Below are 22204 nucleotides of genomic sequence, written 5' to 3'. Positions count from 1 at the left end.
CGGCGGTATTCAAACCGGGGCAGGTCTACCTTTAGTTTAAAAAAGAAATAATAAAATATTTAAAAAGATCCGAAATCAACATTTGAAGGCCAAAGAAGCAGAGGAAAAGGTTGCCTTGTTTCTTAATTATACACAGCGTCGAAAAAGCTATTTCATCGAATAGCGAACCTTCCATGCACGCGTTAAAAGAAACAATTCGCACGTGCTCACACCCGACTAGGATTTTGGTAAGGTCAATACTTGCACGTGTCGGCCCATTACCCAATAGATCCACGCTTTCTTGTCCAGGTGTTCTCTTCACCCTCTCTCTCTCTCTTTATATCTCAAGAACCCAACCTTACGAAACAAACAAACCCACTCACTTTATTAACTAACTTAACTTATTCTTCTCTCCCAAATCTCACGCCCCACCGCCGCTCCAAACCCGAATTTTCTCACCCGATTCTTATTTGGATGCACTGATCATTTATGGAGACCGAGAATCGAGTAGATTTCAGTTACATGGGGAGGAGCTTTAGCGGGACGAGTGTCAACGATGATTCCTCTGCTTTTAGTGACTGTAACAGCGACAGATCCGGAGAGTTCCCTACGACGTCGTCGGAGAGCCGGCGGTTATTACTAGCCTGTGCGGCAGAGAATTCGGACGCTTTCATTCGCCAGCTTGTGCTCGATCTCGAGTCCTCTTCTATTGATGAGCAAAAACAAGCTGCTATGGAAATTAGACTCCTCGCCAAAAACAAACCGGAAAATCGTCTCAAAATTGCTAAAGCCGGCGCGATTAAGCCGCTGATTTCTTTAATTTCTTCGTCGGATTCTCAGCTTCAAGAATACGGCGTTACTGCGATTTTGAATTTATCTTTATGCGATGAGAATAAAGGAGTGATTGCTTCTTCGGGAGCGATTACGCCTTTAGTTAAGGCTTTAAAAACAGGTACACCCACTGCCAAAGAAAACGCAGCATGTGCTTTGTTACGTCTGTCTCAAGTCGAAGAAAACAAAATCGCAATCGGACGGTCAGGAGCAATTCCACTTCTAGTAGCCTTACTTGAAACCGGAGGATTGCGCGCGAAAAAAGATGCAGCAACAGCTTTATATTCCTTGTGCTCTGTAAAAGAAAATAAAATCAGAGCCGTCCAAGCTGATATCATGAAGCCGCTGGTGGAATTGATGGCAGATTTCGGATCAAATATGGTGGATAAGTCGGGGTTTGTTTTGAGTGTGTTAGTATCAGTTACGGAGGCGAAGGCGGCGCTGGTTGAGGAGGGTGGGATTCCGGTATTGGTGGAGATAATTGAGGTTGGCTCTCAAAGGCAAAAGGAGATTGCGGTGGCGATTTTGTTACAGATTTGCGAAGATAATCTGATGCATCGCGCTTTGGTGGCTCGAGAAGGCGCCATTCCTCCTTTGATTGCTCTGTCTCAGTCCGGCACAAATCGCGCCAAACAAAAGGTAAGCTTCCCCTTCCGGTCGCTAGAAAACGGTTCGTTTAATGGTTGCTGACATGGCTTTTATGTTTTGAAAATCAGTCCTTTTTTTGTTCCCTCTTTTTTTTTAATACTTTAGACTTTAGATTATAGTATTTGATTGGCCACGTCGGTATTTAACCTTTTTTCACAAATAAATTTTACATTATATAAAGTTTGTTCACGTTGTCTGTATACGTATACAAAAATAATTAACAAATTAGATTATTGAATGCGATTGAATTAACTTTAATTTTATAGAATTTACGAAGATAAATGAAGTAATATATCTTTGAAATCAACCACAAATTCATGTTCAGCAATTTTGTCTATTTTCAATTTTAATAGATAATTGCCATGTGTAAAGTGGAGGGCTAAACACGTCCCTTTCCAATTAAATTGAGGTCATGACTCATTAAATAAGCATGGAATACTAATTTGTATACACCACTAAGTCCTAGCCAATGAAAGGTTATGAAAAAGAACCTTTTTTAAAATAAAAATTATTAATTTACTTTGTCAATTATTTTAGTTGTTTGTTCTAAAGTTGAAAACCCTTTGAAGTTCAATTATGATTATTATGGAAACGGAAGAGCGTGGGCTTATAATTGATGTCGTTTTTGTGTGTGGTGATATGTGGACAGGCGGAGGCACTGATAGATATTCTACGGCAACCAAGATCCGGTAACGCCGCTGCCAGAACATCAAATGTGTCAGCATGAATTGGTGTCACCTGCTCTACCACATGCCCATGTGTAATCATACATACAAACTGTTCATATACCTTTTTTTTTTAGTAAAGAAGAAAAAGAGAACAAACTTGTAAATATCTTTGCAACGGAGCTTGTAAATTTTATTTAAATGGTTTAAGTTTGGTATGACACCTTTGTTTGCTTTTAATAATGGCTTGGTCCTTTTCACTTTATTTTTTCCATCTTCTTAAGAAATTTGAAGTTCAACGGTAGATATTACTTAACGTCTTACTAGTAAATTTAAAATTATTCACGAGGTACTAGTTTATTAGCCTATTATTAGGACCCTTAAAAACGAGGTGCCGAAAAAAGTCGTGATGAGCCACTTCGGTTCAAAAAAATACTAATAGCCATATTTTCTTCCTTTTGTTTGCCACGTGGTCAGCCTTTCTTATTGGACCGGTCATTCTTAACTGGGTCCCTTTTTTGTTGATGATTAGAATAATATTTTAGCATAGAGAAGATATATTTTCTTCAAATCTTGTTCCCTTCCCCGCTATTGCGCTTCATGACTGCTATGCTGATAAAGACGATTCCAAATATTTAGGCCCCTCAGAAATCCTCACTTCTTTGTCAAGCTGATATGCATAAGGTAATTTAACATCCAATATGCTATCGTCAAAAAAAAAAAACATCCAATATGCTACATATGTACACCATCAAACTAAAATACAAATTTTTTGATAAATCTAATTTTTTTTAATTGATAGACTTAATTTTTCAATTGATAAATTTAATTTTTTAATTCAAATATATAAAAAGAAAAAATTACGTACTGATATATTTCCCCCATCTCAATAGAGTTATCTACTTTCCCTAAACTTTTTGTCTAAAAACTCTTGTTCACTTCTATTATATAGCAAAACTTAAAATTAATTTTTTTTATATTATCCTTATTTAAAACCGACTAATGAGCTAATATTTATTGTTATTAATGAAACACCACAAAACCCCAAAGTAATCAAATTCAGTTTTAACCGAACCAAAATTTTCGATTCGGTACGGTTCGTTTTTTTTTTTTTCAAATTAAAAGTTCGGTTCGTTTGTTTGGAAATTTTTCAAACCAAAAGTCAGAAAACCAAAAAAATTCCAACCGAACCGACCGATAAGGGTGTAAATAAGTTGATCGAGTCGAGCTTAAGTTATATATGCCAACCTCGAGCTCGAATTATTTAAAACTTTAAGTTTAGATAAAAAAAATTATTTTTTTAACTTGAACACAAATGCTATTTAAATTATTTGATCTCGGCTTGATTAAATTCGAGCTCAATAAAGAACAACAAAAATTATTAAAAAATTATCATAATTAATACATTTAAAATATCTTCAACCAATTAGAAATATATAAACTTAAATCTATTAACATAAAAAAATCAATATGATAGAAACATTAAAATTGTCATTTTATATGAATTTTTTTATTTAAATTCATGAGTCTCATGAATCTCTCAATTTAATATATAATCTCGGTTCGGGATTAAACTCGAATAATTTTTGCTCCAATACACGTTTTTCGAACTAATTTTGAATAACTCGCATAAAGTCAAATTCTTTTACACTTATAAATTTGAATTTTTTTTAACTAGGTTTGTATTACATATTGAATCTCTATTGTAAAAAAATCGCCTATTGTCAATTCTGCTCGACTCATATAGATAATAATTTATTTGAAATTAATATATATTGACACCACTTTTTGTTATGCCAATGTATCTCCAAACTATTAATTAACATGTATAACATTTATATGGATAGCTATTATTGAGCATTTGAGCGTGATTGATCAACAATTTCTCAAGAAATTTCAAAATAATACGCGCCAAACTATCATCATGCAACATCCTAAATAATCCAATTTAATCTACTCCAAAAAATGTCGGTTAGGTAAGCATCAATTTAATTTGTCTTGCGGACATTGACACATCAACTGAAATACATAAGAAAGAATATAATACGAAATTTATGCAATGCTAAAACACTGTCGTTTTTACTAATTGTCACAAGTTTTTGGAATTAGAAATACATATTTCATTATCTATTACATGATAATAGAGTTGCTCATTGGCCCGAGCATCCGCCCAATTCCCCGATTGCTCGACTCTAATTTATGCACTTATTTTTTATAGAAAAAATCCATAAATCTTCATAAATCTTCGTACAGAAATTAGATTTAGATGCTAAATATAAATTTCAAATCAGACTTAAACTATATTTAAAATAAACAAGTTCGACTAAATGCGATCAGAATCTGCCCAAACCCGATTCATGAACTGGTATAGATACGGTAATAGAGACCAAAGACTGGAGGCAATTATTGGGTGGATTGTTGTATCAACTTTTGCAATTTGCAATCTTTTATTATAACTTAAAGTTGACTGGGTCTATCTGAGTTTTTATTTATAGTAGTATGTTTTGTTTGTTTGATTTATTCTTCTTTTTCCTTGGACATATTAGTCAATTTCAACTATTGTAATGACGATTACTTGAGTGGAGCATACTTAGATATCATAAAGTGGAATTTAAGTTAAGAAGAAAGAAAAAAAATTAGAGTTTCGCCACCAGATAGCTATACTTGTATCAAACTATGGACATGACAACTACTCATAATTAAATCAAAATTGTACAATATAATAATTAAAACATTATAAAGCTAATAAGCATGTGTGAGTTATGAGTCCACATACACTATAGTTGTTTTTCCATTCACTTAAAATATTAAAAAAAAAAATTAATTCATGAAATTTTTATAAACATAATTTATATATATGCTGATAAAAAATTAAAAACTAAACTGAAGTTTAATTCTATAAATTAAGTCCTTTTAATTTGCTTGATTAACATTAAAATGATAAAAATAACTAAAATATATATAAAAAATCCGTACTGGCTGATTTTTTTAAATAAGAGGAACAACACAGTTAATTATGACGAATATAGGAAGTATAATAAGAATTTGTTCTTATTAATTTATCTATTAATCTTGACCGTGTAACTTTTATTTCTTGCATTAATTATTTTTTTAATTAAATTATAATTAAAATTATAAAAAAAATTAAATTTTATATTAATTAGTAAAAATATTAATTAATAGAGCAAATTAATAATTAAACATTTTTATCGTTTACATTGATGAATGATGAAGCACATTTTTGGGCTTATGGCCTAATATGAGCTGTTCAGAGGCTCCAATGGGTACTAAAAGACTGTCGATTTCCTTATTGGGCTATTTTAAATGAGAAAAACCGTAACTTAAGTTCCATTACAAAGATTGAGCTTATTTTCTTGGAAAATTTACACAAAAATACAAAACACGCTAATTCTTTTCACAAATGCTAAGTGTACTAATTATTTTCATTAGATGCTAAATTGACATTTGCAATAAAAATCTAAAAACGGTAATTTTTTACACAAAATACATACTTAATCACAGCCTTATATGTGGCACAATATTTAACTTCCCTTTCTATTTTTCCTCTCTGATAAATCTTCTCTCTTTCCTTCTTTTTCTTCTTCTGTTTCTTCTTTTTCTTCTTATCCATATTTCATATCAGAATTTAATTTTATACACACTCAAATAATTTTTCTCTTCCAACTTCTTCTTTGTTAACGTTATCTTATTCAAAGGAATTATGCTTTTCAATTAGCTCATGAATTTGACGGTGAATTAATGGATAGATTTCTTTAGAATTGATGGAGAAGCCCCCATCCCTCACCCAACACTACAAATAAATTCTATTTCTTTGACAGATGATGATTGTCATTGCCCGTATAACTGTCATTGCCGTTGTTATGAGAAATACTTGCATGAAGCTAGTTCACCACGTAGGTTTATGAACCATCCATTTACCGTGTGACATGTGGCAACAATAAATGTAATAACCAATCAATAAATATCATATTAATTCATATTAAAATATAAAAAATTAATGTGATATTTATTGATTGGTTAATATATTTATTGTTTACACGTGTCACACGATAAATGGATGGTTTATAATTCTACGTGGTGAACTAAATTCACCTAAAAATTTATCCGTTGTTATAGCACATCTTGAGTCCTTGGCTCATCTAAATTATTATTGGTTTGTCCTTTTTTGTCAACCCTTGTTGCTGCTGAAATGCTTATCTAAAGGTAAAAATGCATAGCGTAGACCAATCATATGATATTTTTTTGGCTTAATGGCAAAAAAAATCCAAACTTTTACGACTTATTGCAATTATATTAAAACCTTTTAATTTTTACAATAATATCCAAATTGCATTATTTTATTGCAATAAAATCCGAATTGCACTTTTTATGTGATTTTTTTTTTATTTTTTACCATTTTTAGAATTTTTACTATATTATTATACATCAAAATATAATAATAGCCTAATATTTTATTTGAAAACAACAAGGTTAGCCATCAACTTGACTATTATTGCTACAAAAAATGTAATTTGGATATTATTGCAAAAATTAAAAAGTTTGGAATAATTACAACATGTCGTAAAGATTTGGATTTTTTTACCATTAGGCCTATTTTTTTTTTCAAGGATAGAATTTATTGATGAGGTTTAAATTAAAATTGAAAAGTTATATAATAAAATTAATATATTATTATACAATTTTGATCTAAATACTAATAACAACCCAAAATACAAGCAAAAAATAAATCGAAACATAATGATAAAATAGAAAGTGAGAACAAGATATTTTGATTGGTATTTATGCATTTTTCATGGGTTAGGTTAAGTAATTTTACAGATCCTCTCTCCTTTACAAGTATCCACAATCACTTAAAGGACAATTTTTTAAATGGAAAAACCATTTTTCAAATATATATATTTTTTTTATCATAGTAGAAGTTTAAATTTTTAATTTTGATATGAGTTTAAACTTAGAGATCCTTCAATAAGCGTGTTAACTCTCATTTTTTAAAGCCTCTGATAGGCGATCTCTTGCACAGTAACAAAATGAAAAGACCCAAATTATCAGAATACTAATCCAATAGTAAAATTATATATTTTTAAATTGAGAAAAGATAAATAAAATAAAGACTTAGTTTTTGGTATTTGCAATTACATTAACCTTTCACTATTGCCGTTGTTTGTTATTTACAGTTCTCATGTGAGATAATAATCTAGTTGTAGATTCATAAGTACCCACATTCAACATTTTTGTTGGAGTGAGTGGCCATAATACAACGTTTTGAAGATTGAATAGTTTAGCATTGCATTAAGAGGTATTACCAGGCCTCCATCATGAGCAGTTGACCGATCTAGTGATGAGCTATTGTAACTAAAACCTTGCTAATCGAATAGCGGCCATGATGTCCCGTCATTCACGCGTAGCGTATTAATGATGGTGGCTTTCTCTAGTACACCTTGTCCCGACTATAGGCGAGCTTGATTGATCAATAGAAGGCGATCGCCTAACTTGCTTGGGATTCAATTATTATTAGGTCAGTAATGAACATTATGTTAAAATTTTGTATGTGTGGTAGAGTTAGCGAACCGGATTTTATTAGTGTTTCTAAAAATAACTTGAGGCAAAAACCATGCGTTTTTCCGTCAGTTTTTAGAATAGCATGAAGCAAGTGTTTTAGATTTTTATTTTTCTTAGCGACATTCCAAAATAAGTAAAAGCATGATCCCCATTTTTTTTAAATTATCGGCACATTGATGAAATAAGTAACATATAGTATAAATTCTGAATTAGCAAACTATATTATGAGAAGTGATATCCATTCTGGTTTAGTCCACTATTCAGTCAGTAAACACTATATAAAGTTTGATACACTTTTAACAAATTAAAATGCTAATTCCTTATTTTGCCTGTAATCTATGATCTAATTTGTAATAAAACAATCCTTGTAATCGATGAAAAGGATAAAACATAGAGTGCAATCCAAGTACAACATGAACAGCATATCATATGTCTTGTTGTGAAAAAAAACACATGGAAAATACAAACAAAGAGGGAAAATAAGGAAATTAGAAGTACTATAACAAAAGGGACCACAAAACCACGTGATTATCACGTGGCCAGCCTTATCCTTAAACAAACATCATGCACAAAATTAATCCCAAGTATAAAGGGCTAATGTCCACAAATTATTCTCCAGGTGTCAACATCTCCACTCTTATTAAATTACATTATCTTTTTCTTGGACCCCACTTTTGCTAAGCTAAACTCCTAACTTAGCCCCGTTGACGCCAAAACAAACCCCTCAAACACATTTTTCTCGTCTTGTTTCTATCTTGAAAGGGCCCGCCGAAGAACTTGAGCCAACAGCGCCGGAGCACTCAAATGCGGCAAATGACCCTCTGTTCTCAATATCTCCACCGTGTTCCGGCCACCCAAATGGCTTTTCAAATACTCCGCCACAGATGCCGGCACGGACATATCCTTAGCTGTCTGAATTATACAACACGGCACCTTGACTAACCCTAGTAAACCTCTTAAATCACTGTTGAAAACTGTTCTAGACACGAACAACGTAATATCTGGCCTCATGTTAAAAAGCGTCCGGCTGAATTCTCTGACCGCCGCCGGCACATCCGCCCCAACAGCTAGCGGGGCAAAACCGTTGACCCACGCTTCATAATTGGCCTCCATTGCTGAGAAAACATTCTCTATATCCGGTCGCTCGAATCCTCCATGGTAATCCTTATCATTCAAGAATCTGATACAATAAATCAATCTATTACATGACCGAGTCAACAATTAATACAGACCGAGTCAAGAATCAGTGTTGAAATGTTACCTGGGAGAAGCGCCGATGAGGATGAGTTTAGAGAAGAGTTCAGGGCGTCTAATGGAAGCCAAAATACCGATCGTAGCCGAAACAGAGTGTCCGACGTAAGCGCAACGATTCACCCGAAGAGCGTCGAGAATGTTGAGCAAGTCGTCGACATAAGCGTCGAGAGTGGTGTATCTTCGAAAATCAAAGTAATCGGGGTTGACGCTGCCGGCACAAACAAGGTCATAGAGGATAATTCGGTAGTTTTGAGTAAAAAATGGAAGAATGCGCTGCCAGGCTGATTGATCAGTGCCGACTCCATGGGCGAAAACAACAATTTTGTCGCCGGAACCAACTACTCGGACGTTCAGGGCTTCTAAAATGGTGGTTCCCATGTGTATGGTTGAAGAAAGATAAATGAAATTAGGTGGGTAGGTGTACGTACGTGTGTGAGTTAGATTTTCTTTCTGTCTGTGAGAGTCATATGGGTGACTGTCTTATTTATAGTATTTGTTTACAGTAGTGTATGACAGAGAGCAACTGATATATTAAACGAAATTATTAACAGCCACATTCTTGACTTTTTTAAAGTTTATTAATTCTCCTTCTTTTGATAAAATTCATTATTTATCTAATTTTATCAAAACCTTTGAGGGAATTTTCTACATTATGCTATTTCCTACACTATATTTTTCTACTAGTGAAAAGAGCGCACGAGATTTTTTTAATTTATCTTGCACAGTTAAAATTTTCTCATATGATTTTTGAGTTATTTCTTTTAGTTATATTTGTATAGATCAAATATTAAGTTCAATTTGATATTTTTAATTATTATTTTTGACATTTAGTTAATCCAATGTACTTTAGTTTTATTTTAATATAGTTTATCTTTGATGAAAAAATTTAAAAAAAAACAGCAATTAAGTCAGATTCAAGCAACATCAATATCAATTTAAAAAAATTATTTTTAAAATTATAAATCTAAATTAAAAAAAATATTAAAAATAGTTGATAATCAGATGCAAAATTGCGATACACGTATTTGATTCATGGACTTGTGAATAACAAAATTTGGATAACTTTACGAATAGGGCAACTTTGGGTGACATCTCGATAGTGATGGCCTTATCATGTCAAAATATATATATATATATATATATATATATATATATATATATATATATGAACTAGGGGTGGGCATGGACCGGTTAACCGGTCTACGAGGGTAAGTTGTAAACCGGTCTATAATAGTATGGTTTTTAAAATTAAACATTTAAACCTAAAATTTTAAACGGTTAACCATTTAAAACGGTTTTGCGGTTTTTAACCATGTAACCATTAAAAAAACTAGATATAAAAAGGATAACATTTATAGATAAAAATTTAAATATAGTCTAATAATTAAACTTTAATTTCTATTCTATTTAATTAATAAAATATAAATTTTATATATTTCTATTTGAATTAGGTAAATATTTTATTTTAAAAAATAAAGTTCTTTATATATATATATATATATATGTTCTCCTAAAATAAAAATATATTCTTAAAATAAAATATTTTTTAAATATATTTTTGTGTTTAGAATTTTTATATGTTTAGATTCTAAAATGGTTTTTATTTGAATAGTTAAAAACGTATCTATGTATATATATTCAATTTATAAAAATATATTTTATTTATAAACCGGTTAACCGCGGTTTATAAAATTCCAAAACCTAAACCTAAACCTAAACCATTAACCATAAAAATCAAAAATCAAAATCTAAACCTAAACTCTAGAACCGGTTAATCACAATTTTTGGTTGAATTTTGCGGTTTCGGTTCGGTTAATCGGTTGACCGGATTTTTTGCCCACCCCTGAACCCATCCTTTTACAGAAATAAAAGATATAATATCTTGATCAGTAATATAAGAAATGGAATATATTTCATCATTTGATGTGTTTCTCATTAATCAACATTTAATTAGTGAGGTGTGCATACTTAGTCTCATCTTGCTATAAGCTAATTTGTGCATCTGTCCATAATAATTTGTTTTATAAATTTAAAATTTAAAATAATTAACCATTAAATAGGTTAACTATTTGAAACGGTTTAATTGTTCGGCACAAGAGAAGAAAAGAACAAAAATTAATTTGATTTTCACTTAAATAGTTAAATATTGTGAATGAAATGGTAAACCCGCTCTCAAAACTTATGATTCATGATTAAATAATTCAGTTTCAACTATTTTGATCAATTAAAGATAATACTTTCAACTTTTGGATTAATCGAGGACAATATTTTTCAAATTACCAAATAAAAAGAAAGTATCGGTGGGTGAATATATCCCATTTATATAGAATCTCTATATATGGTATTTAATAAAAAATGTAGCAGAAATAGAAGTAGGGTCACATACTGCAGGAATCAGATTCAATAAGCAAAAAGATATACTGGATTCATATTCATATTCAAATTCATATGTAAATGGTCCATCTTTTTCTTGTTGCCGCATCCAGCTCATTCTAATTGACTCCTCCACTCTACTCTTCTTCTTATCAGATCAAAGCTGTATGCATATCTAGCTGCTTTGGATTTGGATATATAGTGGAGTACTGCTCTTTTTGCTAACTTAATTACTTCAAATTAAAACTCCTTCATCTTTCCATCCTCATTATTGCAGTTTCGTAATTAGTACTAGTAGTATTAAACTTTATATCATTTCGTAAAATTTTATGAAATTTTTAAATTCTAACATCCACTCATCTATGAATTTTTTTTGTAATTTTGAAATTTTAATATAGTGGAGTATTATTATTTTTACGGATAATGTAGAACAATAAACTACTCATTAGATATCCAATGAATAAAATATAGAATAACCTAGAAATTTCAGCATATGTTGTAATTTTAACATTAATTTTTAATTTTGTTAATTTAACATATAAATTCTTAATTTTTTATAAGTTAAAATACATTTTTCAATAAAACATATAATATGAATTTCAAATTATATATCGCCACAATTCAGTTTTATCTCACACATTAATACTTTTTATTGAAGGTTATTTTAAAGTATAAAAATTGCTAATTTGTTTCTTATTAAAATTGTAAAATATTTTAAAATTTATAATTAATTTTATAAATTCAAATTAAGAGTAAAAAATTAATGTGGTTTCTGAACTTGTGACTCAGGAGTAAATAACTCACTTTTGACTATTTTAATTAATTAAGGACAATATTTTTCATTTTAGGGTCAATTAAGGACAAACTTATATAATATAATTAAATTTAGAAATTAAAATGATCAAATATTGATGGTTTTGATGATCGTCTTTGTCACTATTGTCGCTGAGCTCCCACCTGCTAAGATCAACAGGTTAGAAGGATTCGAGCCGGTGTTGGCTCGAACACCCTCCGATGCCTAAGTCAGTCTCTGGTGAGGTATCAGTGAAAGTAATGATGAGAAGTGAATATATGAGTTACCTGGCTTAGGCTTCGTCTATATATATATTGCATAGTCTTTGTATCGTAATAGGATTGTTTCTCTATTTGTCTCAGTTATCTCTTTGAGATTCGCCTCTATCCCTGATCTTAAGGGATTTCGGTGTTATCTTGATATCTTCAGCTGTTATAGCTGCGTACTGGGTCAGGGACCTGAATAGATCAGTCTCTGGGTCCATATTCAGGGCCGTTGTAGCGAGTCTTGTCCCTTGTTCTAGTCCTTTATCCATCATTAGCCCCTCCCGAAAAACAGTTTGACCAAGTATTTATGCTTGTTTGTGCGTCTGCTTATTGGGGCCGTTACTTTGTCGGGCTTGGTTGTCAGCGTGCTTGCTTTAGAAAAAATTACCTAGGCCCAGCCCGTTGTTTTTACTTGGGCGCTTATGGAGCTGGTTTAATTTTTAAAATTTCAAAATTTGTAATCATTTGAAATCCCCTGGACTTCCGCCTGTCGCCACGTTTCACGCAGGTAACCGCTTAACGGTTCTCTAGTTGCTTCTTTAAATGCTTTTTTCAAATTTCCTTTTTTTTCTTTTAACTGCTCCTTCTTCCTCCTCTGATCTGCTCTTGCTTCGGCTTCATTTCCTTCAATCTTTGGGTGTTTTCTTCCTCCTTTTATCAGGTAAATCTCTTTCATCTGCTTTATCAGTAGTGTAATTGATTCAATGCCTCGGACTAGGTCTTCTGTCTCTCTTCCTTCCTCTGGTACGGCTGTAGAGTATAGAAATTCTCTTGATACTTTTACTTCCAATGTTGATAAAGAGATTTTGGCTGAATTCCGTGAAGAGTATGGTATTCCACTTAGCTATTCTCTTTCTGTCTGCGGTTCTCGAGTTGCTGCTAACACCTTCGTCGGTGACGGCAAGGTTATTGTTTATAAAGAGCAATTGCGTTGTGGCTTGCGTTTTCCTTTGGATCCTCTGATCAAAGCCTTTATTGTGGACTATCAAGTTCCTCTGGTTCAAATCCACCCTAACGCCATTAGGACCCTTTGTTGCTTCGTTGAGTTGTCTCACGAACGGGGCTTAGTCCCTTCTCTAGGTCTCCTTAGCCAACTGTTCTTCGTGTCTCGTCGCAACAATGAGTTTTACGTTCGTTTAGTTGCCCATAGGGGTAAGAGGGTAGTTGAAGGTCTTCCTAAGATCACTAAACGCTGGCAGCGGTCCTTTTTCGTTGTCAGTCATGATGAAGCGTTTGTTGATTTTCCTACCGAGTGGGTTGATGATGCAGCCTCGTTGGCTTTCTCTCCCCTATCTGCTACTGAGTTGGAGGTAGTAGATTCTCTTATTGATGATGCCAAAAGTTGTATGTACGATTGTTGTGATCTAGTAGATAAATACCTTCTGCGAGAGTTTCCTCATCTTGAGTTGCCCCTTCGTGCTGTGACTGAGGGTCCTTTAGAGAGTGAGGGTACCCTATCTCAATCTTGCCATAATTCTCCTACTGGATCTTATGTAGATCTGACTGCCTCTTATGGTATGCTTCAATTTATTTTATTTCCTTCTACTTGATGTTTATTCGTCTTTTGATTTGTTTGTTTTTCGGCAGCTGTAGATATGGGTGAGAACTATCTGGATTCGTTGAAATTGTCCTTTGATGAAGATGTCCCTGTGATTACTGGTGTTGTTCCAGCGTCTACTTCTCTCCCTCCTAAGCCTGTGGTGAAGTTGGAGAAAAACATGGATGCTACCTTGGCTGCCCCTTCTGCTAAAAAGAACCGTGATGGTCGTGACAAAGCCAAACAGGGCTCTGCCAAGCGACTGAAAATGAACCTAGATGCTTGCCCCAGTCCCAGGGAGTGGTTGGAGCGAAACGTGGACAGTGTGACTGTGACCTCTCCTGGTATTGCGTCTCTTTTCTCGCAGTTTGTCCAATTCCCTCAGGATATGGAGTCCTGGACCAATCTCTCGGAGAATGATGCCTGCGACCGGGTTGACATCGCTTTACTTCAGGTTTGAAATAATGCTCCCCTCATTGTCTTTTCTTTCTTCTTTTCTTCTGTTTTTGTTTATTTGTTTCGTGTTCTGTTAGCTTTTGCAAGGGAATGCTTTGATGCGTCGTCACCGGGATGAGATGGTGTCCTTGAGCCACAAGCATGAAAAGGAAATGGCTTCCCTTCGGGCTACTGCGGCTGCGGAGAAGGTCAGGTTATCCAAGCTGAGTCAGACGGCTGCTGATCGCCTGAAAATTATGGAGAAAAAGGTCTCTGATCGTGAGAATGCTCTGATGGAATTGAGGCTCTCCAATGACAAGTTGTTGCAGGAGCAGAGAAGTAGCAAACAGGATGCTAATGTGTACGTAAGTGGGTGTTTGACTGATTTCTGCTCTACCGTTATTAAGATTGTTCGTGCAGATTACCCAGAGTATGATATAAGTAAGTTTCTGTCCATTGATCTCCGCGCGCTGGGTCAGCGTGTTGCGGCCAAGGTGGCTGCGAAGAAAGCCGGGCGTAGTGTTTCTCCTATTCTTTCGTCGGATGCAGTTAATGATGGGGCTATTGATGCGATTGGGTCCGAGGAGAATGTCACGGGTGCTGAGAAGAAGGAAGTGACGCCTTCTTCTGAAATTCTTGCTGGGACTGAGGTGATTGTGCCCTCTACTGAGTTGACCCCTGAAGCTGAAGTTAGTGCCTCAGACCAAGGGCTGGGTGACGTGGACCCAATTGACATTTTGCTTCCCGTAGGAGATGCGGTTGGTCCAAAGGAGGGAGCGACCCTGCCAGAGGAAGATGTATAGGCCGTGTGTTTGGCCGTTTCGTTTTTCTTGCTACTTGTTAGGTAGCTTTTTTACGTAGTTGGGGAGTCTTTATAGTAGACTCCCTTCTTTTGGTTAACTGAACAATTTGTATTTTCGTATTTCAAGTGTTGGCGACTGGTTGCAGAGTCGTCTTGTTGTGTCATATACTTCGATTGCGTTCCTCTCTCTCTTTTTTTTTTTTTTATATACATGTGTGGCTACGTCCTGTGTCTTCGTCCTACTACTGGTTATACTTATATGGCTGACATAAATGAATAAATTTAAATAAAGTGAGAAGAAAAGAAGTAACTTTATTAATGAATGGTGGTTACATCTTTTACTGAAGGTATAGCTTCAGATTTTCAACATTCCAAGTGCGAGGTAATGGAGTCCCATCTAGGTGAGCTATTTTGTATGCGCCCTTGCCGACTACTGCTACTACGCGATATGGACCGTCCCAGTTGGCCTCTAACTTTCCGACTCCGGCGGCTCCTCTTCCAATTTCTGCCTTTTTCAGGACTAAGTCTCCTTCTTCGAATTTTCTTTCTTTGACTCGGGCGTTGTGATACTTGGTCATCTGTCTGCGATATGCCTCAGCTCGGATTGCTACCTGCTGTCTTCTCTCTTCGAGGAGGTCCAGGCAAAGCCTTAGGGACTCCTCATTGCGATCTTCGTCTAAGACCTGGACTCGTAAGGTTGGCATTCCAAGTTCTACTGGGAGAACGGCTTCGGTGCCATATGTGAGGCGAAATGGGGTTTCCCCTGTTGCTTTTCTGGGGGTAGTTCGATAGGCCCAGACCACATGATAAAGCTCATCAACCCATCTCCCTTTTAAGTCTCCTAGCCTCTTCTTTATTCCAGAAAGGATGGTGCGGTTGGTGACCTCTGTTAGTCCGTTGGTTTGCGGGTGAGCCACTGAGGAGAATTTTAAGAGAATTCCTAGCTCAGCGCAAAAATCTCTGAAGCTGGCGCAGTCGAATTGCTTCCCGTTGTCTGTGACTAGGGCATGTGGAGTGCCGAACCTGTGACATGTTAATGTGTGGTTCTGTTTTGCTTTTGACTTAAAGGAAAAAATGAAAAATACCAAATACCTGCTCATGACTTCGTTTGATAACCACTTCTGGATTTTCTTACTTGTTATGGTGCTCATGGGTTGTACCTCTATCCACTTGGTGAAATGGTCGACTGCGACTACTATAAACTTTACTTGTCCTCTCGCTGGGACAAAAGGTCCCAGTATGTCTACTCCCCAGATCATGAAGGGCCAAGGGCTTCCAATAGTTGACTGGTGAGCGGCTGGGGTTCTGATGAGCGACCCAAATCTCTGGCATTTATCGCACTTCTTGACCATTTCTTCAGCGTCTTTTTTCATCGTGGGCCAATAAAATCCCTGTAACATCGCTTTTCTGTATAAGGTTACTGCGCCCTCGTGAGCTCCGCATTCTCCTTCATGGATTTCCCGAAGGACGTAGCTTCCTTCTTCTAGTGATATGCACTTAGACCATGGGTGTGTGGCTGAGGTCCGGTACAGTGCTCCTTCTATTAGTGAATAGACGGAGGAAATTCGAACTAGCTTAGCCGCTTCGGTACGTCCTTCAGGTAGGACTCTGTCCGCTAAATATGCCACTATGGGTTGCATCCATGGATCTAGGACTGCGACTGGTAACACCTGCTGCTCCTCTACCGTTGGTGTTAACCGCTCCTCCTTCATTTGGAGTGATACATATAGCTGGCTTTTCACTGCGGCTGCCTTGGCTATTGCGTCTGCTCTAGTGTTCTCTTATCTGGGGATGGGTATGATTTCCCACTGTCCTCCGTTTTTTTCGATCTTCTTGAGTTGTTCCTTTGCTCTTGCCATGTATTTCGCCATGTTTTGGTCCTTGGTTTGGAATTGTCCCAGCACCTGGCTAGTGACTAGTTGGGAATCACTATGGATTTTTAGCTTTTTGCCTTTACTTCAGTCGCGATTTCGAGTCCTGTTAAGAGGGCCTCATATTCTGCTACATTGTTAGCATATGGCAGAAATATTTGTCTGAGAAATGAATAAAACATATTTGTACCTGCCACATTGTTGGTAGCCTTGAAGCTTAGGTGTACTGCATACTCAATTGCGATTTTGTGAGGTCCTAATAGGACTACACCTGCTCCTGCTCCTTGGTCACTGGAGGCTCCGTCTACGAATAGGTTCCATGTCAACTCCTCGGTTGCTGAGTCACATGGTTTCTCTGTCATCTCTGCCACGAAGTCCGCAAGTGCCTGGGCTTTCAAAGTTGTCCTTGGCTCGTACCTGATGTCGTGCTCTCCTAGTTGTACTGACCAACTGACCAATCGTCCTGAAGTCTCAGGTCGGTGCAATGCTTTCCTCAAAGGCTGGTTTGTGCGCACTATGACTGTGTGTCCTTGGAAATACGGCTTGAGCTTTTTGGTGGTTACGACGACGACAAGTGCAAGTTTGTCTATGGTTGGGTAATTGAGCTCTGCCCCTTTTAGCGTTCTGCTTATATAGTATATCGGCCACTGCTCCTCCTCTTCCTCCCGTACTAGTACTGAGGCGATGGTCTCTCTCCCTACCGATAAGTACAGGTACAGGTTCTCCCCGGCTACGGGCCTACTCAGTAGGGGCGGGTTGGTCAAGAATGCCTTTAATTCTTCGAATGCGACTTGACAGTCTTCATCCCATTTGAATTTTTTCATGTTCCGGAGTTGTTTGAAAAACGGCAGGCATTTTTTGGCTGAGGAAGAAATGAAACGTCCCAGTGCCGTGACTCTGCCATTCAACTTCTGTACGTCCCTCACACTCTGGGGGGGCCTTCATATCTATTACTGCTTGGATCTTTTCTGGGTTTGCTTTTATTCCTCGTTGGCTGATCAGATAGCCTAGGAATTTTCCTGCTTTAACACCGAAAGCACATTTTGCCGGGTTGAGTTTCATTCCGAACTTGTTCAGGACTTTGAAGGTTTCTTCTAAGTCTTGGGCGTGTTCCTCTGCTGTTAGGCTCTTCACAATTATGTCGTCCACGTAGGCTTTTACATTCCTCCCCAGCTGGTCTTGGAACATGAAGTTGACCAGACGTTGATAGGTGGCTCCTGCGTTCTTTAATCCAAACGGCATGACTTTGTAACAGTATGTCCCTTGGTCTGTGACGAATGATGTTTTCTCTTGATCCTTCTCCTCCATCGGTATTTGATGATACCCCTGCGCTGCGTCTACGAAGCTATATAGGAGATAACAAGCTGTTGAGTCCACTAACTGGTCTATGTTGGGGAGCGGATAGCTGTCCTTTGGGCAGGCCTTGTTCAAGTCTGTGAAATCGACACACATCCTGTACTTCCCGTTTGCCTTCTTTACTAGGACGACGTTTGCCACCCATTCAGGGTAGAAAACTTCGCGGATAAAATCTGCTGCCTCCAAAATGTTTACTTCGTCTGCGATTATCTTCTGCCTCTCCTCAGTGAACCTCCTCTTCTTCTGGACTTTGGGTACACTGCCTGGGATCACGTTCAGTTTGTGTGACGCTACTTTGGGATTGATTCCCACGATCTCCGTTGGTTCAGTAGCGAAAGATTCCACGTTCTTTTTCAGTATCTCTGTTATTTCATGTGCTACCTTTTCCGGTACTTCTGTGCCTACTTTGACCATCTTGGTCTCAGTTAGGTGAAGCTCTTTCATGACGCCTACTGGTTCTGCTCCTTGTGACTCCTCCTCTTCTACTGCGTCTCCTGGGAACGCCTCAATAGTCAAACTTTCATCTTCCTTTGTTGTTACCAAGCAGCATTCCTTGGCCATCTCCTGGTCTCCTCTGACCACTACTATCCCAGATGGTGTTGGCATTTTCAGGGTTAGCAGCCTGATGCTAGTTACTGCTCCTGTCTGGTACAAGAATGGTCTGCCCAGTATGCTGTTGTAGGCCAGTGGAAGGTCTACCACATTAAACTGAGCATGCATCTTTTTGACTGGCCCTTCACTTCTATTTCCCAATTCTACATATAAACTTACTGTCCCTTCTGGACGTATTGGTGCTCCTCCCAGGCCTACTAGTGGGACTGAGGACTTCCGCAGGTCTGTTGTTGAGCCTTTCATCTCTTTGAATGCCTCCAAGGTTAATAAGTTCACGGAACTGCCTTCATCTACCAGTATCCGTTTTACTAGGTGATTCCTGATTATGGCTTCTATCACCAACGCGTCATTGTGTGGTCCCTTCACGTGATGTCCATCGTCTAGTCCGAACGATATCTATGGGATTACTTCTCTTTCAATTGTGAATACTGTGGCCGACCCTCTTCTGTTTCTTTTCTTTTTTTGATTATTGCTGTAGGGCTCTCCTCCTTCTATCACGTTTACTACGCCTGCGACCTCTTTCTGCTTCTTGTTTTGTTCCTCCTTTTCTGTTAACTCCCCTTTTCTTTTGTCTCCTGGTCTGTCGTTGACAAACTTCTTCAAGAGTCCAGACTGGATTAGCTGCTCTATTTCTCTTTTGAGGTCCCAACATCTGTCCGTGTCGTGGCCATAGCCCTCATGGAAGCGACAGTATTTGCTCTTGTCTCTCTGGATGTCCGGGTCCATCTTCCGGGGTGTGTTGAACATCACTCGATTCTGTTTCATCCAGCTGAGTATGTACACTGGGGCTTTATTCAACGGGGTGAAGTCGTAGGGTCTGTGCCCTGTGCCATATCGCTGAGTCCGTGGCCGTTCTTCCTCCTTCTTCCCTCGATATCTGGAACTATCCTGCTTGGTGTGCTCATGTTGTTTCGTGAGGGTTCGTCTGGCTTCGTCTAGTTCCACATATTTATGAGCGATCAGCATTAAGTCTTGAAAGGTGGTTGGCTTTTTCATCAGGATCTTGTCACGGAGTTCTTCAAACTTTGTTCCCATCTTCATTGCCTCGATGGCTGTGTCATGGTTCAAGTTTTCGATTTGCACTGCTTCCTTGTTGAATCTTTCTACGAAATTTTTGAGGGTCTCCTGCTCTCCTTGCTTGCACTTCCTCAAGTCGCTGGAACTCTTCTGCATGGGGATATTTGTCCTGAACCTTGCTTTGAATGCCGATGCTAAGTCGGAGAAGGAACTTATTGACCCTGCCTTAAGACACGAGTACCATTTTTGCGCCGATGCTTTTAACGTCGCAGGGAACACTCTACAGAGCATGGGATCAGTCACATCTTGTAGCATCATGATCGTTTTGAATTTTGAGATGTGGCTTTTCGGATCTCCTGTTCCATCAAAGGGCTCAAAAGTTGGTAGTTTAAACCTCGAAGGGAACCTTACCGACTGTATCTCTGAGTTAAGTGGGGAATCTTCGTCCTCTCGCTCTTCCTCTGCTCCCTTGCCTTCTTTCTGATATTTCTTCATGGCGTTCTTAATTTTCTCGTCAATGTTGCTCCTTTCGTCCGCTCCCCTCCTCTTGTTGGATGAATGGCTTTCTGCGTCTTTGCTGTGCTTCCCTGGCATCTTGGTTCCTTTTGATTTGTCGTCTTCGATTACATGAATTCGACCGCTATTCCGCACCGCTGCTTCTGCGACCTTCTCCTGGGCCGTCTTATCTCCCAGGAGCGGGACTGCTCCTGGTCCCTTGTCTAGCTGCTCCTTCTCCTTTTGTAGTATGGGCTCCGATTGTCCTCTTCTCGGTGCGCTTCCTCTTTCTTTTTCCTTGGTGACTGGGGGGTCCTTTCCACGTCTGGTCCCTACGTCAACTCCCTGGTTTTGCTTTTCTGCGAATTTCTCCTGATCTCTTGCTAGTCCTATCAGGTGGTCTTGGAAGTCATTGATGCTCTTCATTACTGCCTCATGATAGAGGGGTGGCATAGGCACCCCCTGGGGTACGTATGGGGGTATCTGCGCCGCTGACGTCACTGTCCCTTCTGTGTCCAGAGACGGGAAAGGAATAGGCTGGACGGGTCGCGGATACCCTGGTTGGTTAGGTTGACTCCACGGATAGTAACCTGGATACCATCCTCCTGCCTGTTGCTGATAGGTCATAGGTGGCTGGTATTGCGGAGTATAATATCCCCACGGCGAGGTTGTGTTCCTCAGTGGGTGTATGCCCTGAACGTTTCTCATCATGGGTGGTGGTGTGATGTCGTACGCGACCCCCGTGGTTGCTGGTATGGTCCCACTGGAGATCGGAACGCTAATTCTGATTCCTCCTTCGGGTGTCAGGGGTGGAATGATCAGACCACTGCTTGCTGGTAAGCCTGTTGTTGTCACGACCACTCCCGGCGGTGGTGGTTCTTCTCTTCCCTCCATTCCGTCTTCAAAACCAAGATTAAAACTTATATTAGAAACGAATGTCGTTTCCTACAGACGGCGCCAAATGATGGTTTTGATGATCGTCTTTGTCACTATTGTCGCTGAGCTCCCACCTGCTAAGATCAACAGGTTAGAAGGATTCGAGCCGGTGTTGGCTCGAACACCCTCCGATGCCTAAGTCAGTCTCTGGTGAGGTATCAGTGAAAGTAATGATGAGAAGTGAATATATGAGTTACCTGGCTTAGGCTTCGTCTATATATATATTGCATAGTCTTTGTATCGTAATAGGATTGTTTCTCTATTTGTCTCAGTTATCTCTTTGAGATTCGCCTCTATCCCTGATCTTAAAGGATTTCGGTGTTATCTTGATATCTTCAGCTGTTATAGCTGCGTACTGGGTCAGGGACCTGAATAGATCAGTCTCTGGGTCCATATTCAGGGCCGTTGTAGCGAGTCTTGTCCCTTGTTCTAGTCCTTTATCCATCAAATATTATCACCAATTAATCTAAAAATTAAAAATACTATTCTAGTTGATCAAAATAGTTAAAAGTGAGTTGTGCTCATTAATAGAAATAAGTGGGCCAAGAAGGTGCGAGAGGAGGCAAGCATCAAACCAGCAAGAATCCAACTTTATTTTGTCATGTAGGCAGTCTCAGTTTAGCATTGTAGGTTTCATATCATATCCAATGAGATCCACCGTACAAATGAGGATATAAAAAGACAAAAATTTGGAAAGCTGAGGATGAATAGAGCTTTGGCCCCCCCAACCAGCTATAGGCAGATTGTCTTAAAA

At 37.7% G+C, this 22204-nt stretch overlaps 2 protein-coding genes across 2 annotated transcripts; one reads left to right on the top strand and one right to left on the bottom strand.

The window, feature by feature from the left end:
- The first annotated feature begins 295 nt into the window (after positions 1–295).
- Positions 296–2346, top strand: LOC126665779 (U-box domain-containing protein 4-like). Its single transcript, XM_050358686.2, has 2 exons — positions 296–1449; positions 2108–2346. The coding sequence occupies exons 1-2, from the start codon at positions 469–471 to the stop codon at positions 2183–2185; spliced, it is 1059 nt and encodes a 352-aa protein (XP_050214643.1). The 5' UTR covers positions 296–468; the 3' UTR covers positions 2186–2346.
- A 5837-nt stretch (positions 2347–8183) lies between these two features.
- On the bottom strand, positions 8184–9438 carry LOC126666272 (probable strigolactone esterase DAD2). Its single transcript, XM_050359281.2, has 2 exons — positions 8965–9438; positions 8184–8883 (listed from the first exon to the last, which is right to left on the bottom strand). Exons 1-2 carry the CDS (start codon positions 9333–9335, stop codon positions 8454–8456), a joined length of 801 nt encoding a protein of 266 aa, XP_050215238.1. The 5' UTR covers positions 9336–9438; the 3' UTR covers positions 8184–8453.
- Positions 9439–22204: the final 12766 nt, after the last annotated feature.

This window comes from Mercurialis annua, linkage group LG1-X (assembly GCF_937616625.2).
Source record: "Mercurialis annua linkage group LG1-X, ddMerAnnu1.2, whole genome shotgun sequence".
Taxonomy (NCBI): Eukaryota; Viridiplantae; Streptophyta; class Magnoliopsida; order Malpighiales; family Euphorbiaceae; genus Mercurialis; species Mercurialis annua.
This window is presented reverse-complemented; position numbering and strand designations above follow the sequence as displayed.